Source organism: Gavialis gangeticus, unplaced genomic scaffold, assembly GCF_001723915.1.
Source record: "Gavialis gangeticus isolate Ggan-Ray unplaced genomic scaffold, GavGan_comp1, whole genome shotgun sequence".
NCBI classification, from domain to species: Eukaryota; Metazoa; Chordata; order Crocodylia; family Gavialidae; genus Gavialis; species Gavialis gangeticus.
The window spans coordinates 15213414-15220250 of NW_017729019.1; the positions used below are offsets into that span (position 1 = coordinate 15213414).

Genomic DNA, 6837 nt, shown 5'->3' on the forward strand with positions numbered 1-6837 from the left:
TTTATAATTTGCAGCAGTTGCGATAGGCACTGTATGCCCATATAGGATGAGACTGGTCCTGCTCTGAAGAGCTTCCTCTGAATAAAGAAAGCAGACAAAGGGGTTATTTGCATTAGGGGAACTGAGGCATGGAGAAGGATTATGGCCAAATTCTTATGGATCTTGGGCACTTGCAGCTGACCTGAGTGGTATCTCCAAATGATGATTTGAAAATCAGACCCTGAAGGATTTATCCAAGGTTATGCAGCAGGTTGGTGGAAGGAGTGACCAGAGCTGAAACCAGATTTCCTGAGTTTCCACACCCTCAATTATAGGTCTAATTTCAGAACAACCAACTCCTGCCCCTCTGATGGGAGCATGTCTTAACATCAGAGCCACTGCACTTACCGCCTCGTTTCAGCAGGCGTTGTACTGGGATTGGTGCTGGGCAAAAGGCCTCAGTGCATTCTGTGCCAACTTTTCAGTAGTTATCGGGGTATTTTTGCAGGCTGCAGCATAGTGTAGCAGTACCACACTAGCTTCAAATGAACTAGCTCAGGTCCTGGAAGCAGCCAGCTGTGGTAGCTTAGAGCTTCAAGTGAAGTCATTTAACTTGCTGCAAAGGTGAATTAGAAGAGAAGCAGGGTTGATGAGCTCTGTGCTAGGGGTGGATAGCTGTTCCCCGAATGCGAGCGACTTCAGGTATTCCTGTGCTACACCACGGTCTGCCACACAGGCTTTGCTAGAGGGGTGTAGGAGCCTGGGCTGCAGTGAGCTCAAAGCGGTAGTTATTCTGTTAGTCTGAAGTCAGCAGTAGACAGAGTTGCATACAAAAGCTTATGCCTCTCTGATTTAGTCTGTAAGGTGCAATGCTACCCTGCCTTCTGCCTGGAGTGAGCTGCCAAAGCTGTTACAGTGCACCACAGAAGGAAGCTGTCAGCTGTTCAACTGCCATATATACATCCATGCTGTTGGATCACCAACCAGTGCAATTTCAGCTAGTCTGCAGAATCAGCTGTCATCTCAGCCTGAGTTTTCCAACTACTCTGTTGGTCTAATGAAAGATCTCACATCTACCCAAAGAAGCCTGCCTGCCTATGTCCTTAGACTAACATGGCTACAACCCAAAATCTCAGCCTGAGTCACTCTGGAGAACGTGGTAGGACTGCTGGCTTGGGGGATGCCTTTATGCTTCAGTGCAGCCTCTTAGCTGTAAATACAATGGGGTAGGGACATGGCTTATGGAGAGCTCCCGTGTACTCCCCTCCCACGTGGCTGGTGGGGCATGGGGTCAGGGTGCTGGACACGGGGCACTTCCAGTACTCCAAGCCCAGGGGCTGGTTGTGATGGGACTGGCCCTCATGGAAAGCCCAGTGAGTGGGTTCCTCACAGCCTTACACCATGTGTGCCCACAGATCGTGAGCGGATCGGCCAGGACTCCTCGTACGAGCAGGAGGGGAAGGTGCAGTTTGTCATTGACGCCGTCTATGCCATGGGGCACGCCCTGCACAACATGCACAAGAACCTGTGTCCCGGTAAGGTCGGCCTCTGCCCCAAGATGGACCCGGTGGACGGCGTGGAGCTCCTCAAGTACATCCGCAGCGTCAACTTCTCAGGTCTGTATGCCTGTGTGTGTATGGGGAGGGTCTGTCCTTTGATGCAACAAGGAGCAGGAGTGTGAGAGAGGAGGAGGACACATTGCACTCTCAGTACTCGCTGCATCGGGATGATTCAGAGGTTCTCTGCCAGGGTGAGGCGTGCACAAGAACAGAATTGGGCCCTTCTCTGGCTCCCCACTCCTGCTCTCAGCCTGGACTTGCTGCTTGATTTCTGTATTGCACTAATGCAAAGAGCCCCAACATAGATGGTAGCACCAGTAGGCTGGGTGCTACACACACAAATACAGACTATCCCTGCTCAAAGAGGGCACAGTCTGAGACAGGCTGATGTTATTGCTGCCCCCATGTTGCCGATGAAATGGAGGCCCAGGCTGTTGAAAGGCCAGATTTTTCCCTAAGCCCATCTGAAAATGAAGGACGGGGTTTTCATAAAGACCAGGTGGTTTCAGAGCACGCTGAAAGACCGCAAGACGCGTGCTCCCACGGGCAGTGTTCAAAATGCCCACTCTGACCACTTGCTCAAGGGCAGATGTATCCTGAGAACCGTTAGCTATACTGCTATTGTGGGTAGGTGTGCAATTTATTTTTTTTCCACTAAGATTATTAGTGTGGCACAAGCCGTGTTGTGCATGCAGGTGTTCCTCTGTAAGACGCCATGTGTTGGTACAATTATTCCTCTTCTTGTGCTTTTCTGGCAGAAAACTCATGTGCTTTTATAACTGTATGAGCACTAAGGAGGCTATTCCGCATTAACCATGTCAGAGCATGCAGCAACTTTCTAGTGCAGGTGAAGCCTAAGGACCTAAATGGCAGCTGAGTTGTTTTGCAGATCCAGGGCTCATTTGGGGATTCGAGCCCTGTGGGGAGTTCTGCACCCTGGGATTTGCTCTAATTAAAGCACCATCCTCCTTCCCAGCCCCAGAGCATGTGTAAAAGTGCCCAGAGGTACTAAATTTAATGCGCATTAGCAAAAACACATTAATGAACGTGCTGACATGCCCTAAATTTCTTGTTTTATAGCCCTATTTTGTAGCATGATCACCTGCCGTTGGTTCATTCCTTTCCCAGTTCTGTTTCCATTCTTTCTCACTCTTTTCTTTCTCCTTTGTTGAAATAAGCTTCTTGTCTGATTCATTCTGCTACATCTTTGTCTTCCTTCAGATCTCTCCTAGAAACTCATCTTTTCCCTATACTATATCTCTTTAATAAACATTTTCTGTCCTGTCCTGCTTATTGCTTCTATTTATCTCTTCTCTGTGATCTTCTCTGCAATATGTCTTCCTTATTTATTTTTCCCTCTTCCCCTCTTGCTCAATTCTCGCCTCTCTCCTTTTATTAGTATTTATTTGTACAATTCACTTGATTTAACTGTCGAGTAATTTTAAGAACGTGGCAAAGTGCTTTGGGTGAAGGCATTAGGCTAAATTTATAGGGCTGGCTAAAGAGCCCCTAGTACTTCTCATGAATTAGCGTGTCCTGGTCAAATTGCAATGTGGATAATTACACATGTTCTTTCTTAAGAGTCCCTCTGCAGTTTCAGCGGGGTATTATAGACTTGTTTATCTGTTCCCAGTGACTTATGATTTGCACTACCTTTTTGCCTCCTCTCTGGCCTTGGGTTTCAACTTCAGCCTAAATTAGGATAGCCTCTTCCCGCTATTTCATGAATGCAGCTGTAGCATTCGCCCAAATATCAGATTCACCCAAAGAACCTTGTCTGCTGTAGCACCTGAGTTGCAATTGAAGTTGGCTGCATTTCAGCTGCCAGCCATAGCTTGTCATGCAAGCAGGGGTGTCTGTGGCATGAGGCGAAGGTAGAAAATGCTCTTTCCCTAGAGGGAAAGCTCAGGTACAGGTTGGGGGGGGGGGGGCTTAGGTTGTTTTGCATGCAGCAAGGAGAAGATCTCTGGAAATGGACTATCAGGGCAAAGCCAGCTATGCCTCTGCCCGTCCACACTTCAGGAGCCTTTGCTTTGTCTGGGTCTGAATCGAACCCTGCTCCTTTTATATCTGAAGGGGCTCAGTGGTGCAGTGAGTTAATTCCTTCCCCCAAGGCAAACTAGCCTGGGTTCACAGGGTGCCGCAGGTCATGCAGGTGGAAGGAGTTTGGTAATATTGTCTAATTCCCTTGTCTTTGTCAGCCCGTAGACCAAGCTCACTGCCTTGTGAGTGGCGTGTGCTCAGCAGAGGCTGCTGCAGACCTGTCCAGTATGAAAGCCCTTTGCAGCCTGGGGAGAGCACAGGGTGGGTCTAGGTCTGGGGCAGGGGTGGACACCTCAGCACTTTGTCTGCACCAGGTTGGTCCTTAATGAGGGTTGTTGCAGAGCTGTGAGAGGTCCAGGCGTGGCACAGGGGGAGGTGCTGCAGGCCAAGGTTGAGGTAGATCCCCAGGCCTTGTGGGGCAGCCTGTGACTGCAGCAGCAAGGCACGCTGTGCGCCAGGTTTGAGGTGTGAATCTGTGCTGAGAAATCCCCCGTGGCACTTCCCTGGGCTAAGCCTGCCAAGAGCCACTGCCTGCAGCCGGCAATTTTATGAAGTCCACGTTTGTCCGGGCTGCATATAAATGTGAGGTGCCGCGTCGCAGTTTCCCTCTGTGAGCTGCATAACTGAATGCTGAGAGGAGATTACTGTTCCCACTGAGTGAACGATGGTGCGTCATGATGTAGTGCTGCTCTGCATGGATTTATTGTTCAGCGCTTTAGGAAAGAGACACCAAGATTTTGGCTGATGTTGCAAGGACGTACGGGCCGCTAGGGGACAGGAGGGACACCTGCCGAGCAGCTGTGAAATCAGCTTCACGTGGGAAACTGAGCAGCTCGGATAAATGACAAGTCTAAGGGCTGATTTCGACATGGGAGCATGTTAGTTTTGCTGGTGTCTTCTCTAGCTACGCCTTCTTTCTCCATCTCCATCATTTCTCGCTCCTTTATCTCTGCCATCTCTTTCGCTCACTAATGATGTCTCAGCTTGACTCCTGGCCTCACATCTTTTATAGCTGTTTACATCTGTGCAAAGTGAGTGTGAAACACTGCCACTAGAGCGGGTGGAGAATCTGCAGTTTCTCTTCACGCAGGGGTAAGGCTCTGGATCAGCATCACCTAACTTGAGCATTGGCAGTATGACTTAAGTCCTCTCTGAAAGCTAAGCACCAGCTAGTTAGTGGTTAGTGCTTTGCCAAATGGGGGTGTTTAAATACAGGCTGAATTAGGGCTTTCGAAGACCTTACTAGATTTGAGGCAAGGAAATCTCAGGCTCAGGTCTGTCTCAATGGCTATTGTTGCTCAGTAGAGTCATAGCGGCCGGCCCCAGGGATTCCAGAAATACCCATTGCTGCAATGTCCAGGCACAGGTAATGGGGATTTCTGTTTGAAAGAAATGAAATTTGTTTGGAGAATTGAAGGGGCTAGAGCCACAGTTGAGCTGATCTACCCTATCTGAGGTTCAGGCCAAATGAGTCTTTTGTTATCTTCATCCACATGAGCAAGGTGATTTTTTTTTTTTTTTCTGAGAGGTCAGTCATTGCCCTGGCAGGCTTGCTAGGATGGGCTATTTTTTATCATAGTTATTGAGAGACAAAATGCTGTAAAGACCGTGGAAGATGGCATCAATTTAAGGGCCTCTTGGAGTTAGTAGCAAAGAGCCCACTGACTTTATTGGATCTGGACTAGATTGTGCCAGATGGATTCAATGCAGGGTGCAGCAAGGTGCATTGCCTTTGGATGCTAATCCCTTCCTGTCTTGCAGGCATTGCTGGGACCCCGGTGACGTTCAACGAGAATGGAGATGCCCCTGGCCGTTATGACATCTACCAGTACCAGATCCGAAATTCCACCCCCGAGTACAAAGTCATTGGGCAGTGGAGTGATCACCTGCACTTAAATGTAAGACCTTGGACTGGTTTTGCATTTGCCTGTACAGTCAGTGGAGAGGCATCTGGCAAAGAGAGAGGCCACCAGCTCTAGCCCTGTCTCCCTAGAGCGTTCCCTGGGCAGCATTGCCTCTGTGCTAATCTTAGAGAAATGACCTGGCAGCTGGTTTACAGGGGATGGAAATCCCCAGTACCCAAATTGGCTGCACCAACTCACTACTGTGGCCCACCAAGCATTTCCCAACCGATGCGTGATACACTGTTAGCTCTGGAAGGATGTAACATGTTCTGCATTCATGGAACACCCTTGAGGAGCGTCGGACGCAAAGATAAGCACTCCTAGGTTAGGAAATGCCATAATTAAGGCTGCCTGCACAATCTCAGTTCAGCCTCCTTGTGTGTGCGCGCATTATGAAACAGTCTTTAATGACATGCTCACTCATTGCTTTCTCCATAGTACGCGAGTGTGTAATTAAAGGGCTCTATCCTAATGCGTGTGCATGAGTGGCCCATTTAAGGTTGCACCGGCAGCTTTGATTCCACCGTTTCCTAGTGCTTGAGCTTCTGACTTCATGTGGATTATAGCAGTTTTTGGATGTAGGATTGTTTTATGTGCCATTTCCAGTTTTGATTTTTTTTTAATTATTTAAAAGTAAGTGGCAAAAAACAAAATTCTCTCACAGGGCATTGTATTGAGATGCGCTGATGAGATGGACCCTTTAGAGCCACTGCTCAGACACTTGAGTGAATGGATGAACTGAGAGCAGTCAGAAGATGTCAGCCCTTTTGTGTGCTGGCACGAGGAGGGAGCAGAGCCCTTATCCAACAGGTTTCACAGACATTTGCTATAGCAGAGAAAGAGGCTGAGGGTGTGCAGTTTTGGGTCCATTTGAGGCTCTGCAGGTGAATGTGTTTGAAAGCCCACGAACTATTCTGACTATTCCCCACTTGTGCAGCCCTATCCAGCCAGACCCAGCTTTCTCCCTGCTCATCATCAGATCTGTGTCTCCCTCCCCATCCCCTTTCCTGACCGGTCCCTTTGACTACCATTGGACCCCAAGCTTTTTCTCCCCATCTGTTATATTGCACTTTCAGTACTGGCTCTTGTACCCTCTGCATTCAGCCAAGATGCTTTCTCCTTCATGCTGCCGGGGCCCAACAGGGCTGTCGTTGAGAACACAAGACAAACAGGCGCCCTGCTCTCAGGTCAGGATGGGGATACAACAGGCTGTGCAACCCAGAGTTGCAGTTGCAAGGGAAGTCCTGCTGCACTTGAAAGAGAAGTCCTGCAAGGAAAGCCAACTGGAGCACAGTCACTGCTCATGGCTAACCTCTCAGAAGTGTCTAGCAAGCCTGTTTGAATGGTAGTTT

The 6837-nt window shown here is 48.9% G+C and overlaps 1 protein-coding gene across 1 annotated transcript in view; it reads left to right on the forward strand.

Annotated features, from left to right (window-relative positions):
- The window catches only part of GRM4 (glutamate metabotropic receptor 4), a 266804-nt gene that overhangs the window by 221763 nt on the left and 38204 nt on the right, over window positions 1-6837 (forward strand). The window contains exons 7-8 of the mRNA XM_019514184.1: window positions 1395-1595; window positions 5343-5479. Coding sequence (XP_019369729.1) covers window positions 1395-1595; window positions 5343-5479 — 338 coding nt within the window. The remainder of the gene's footprint in view (window positions 1-1394; window positions 1596-5342; window positions 5480-6837) is intronic.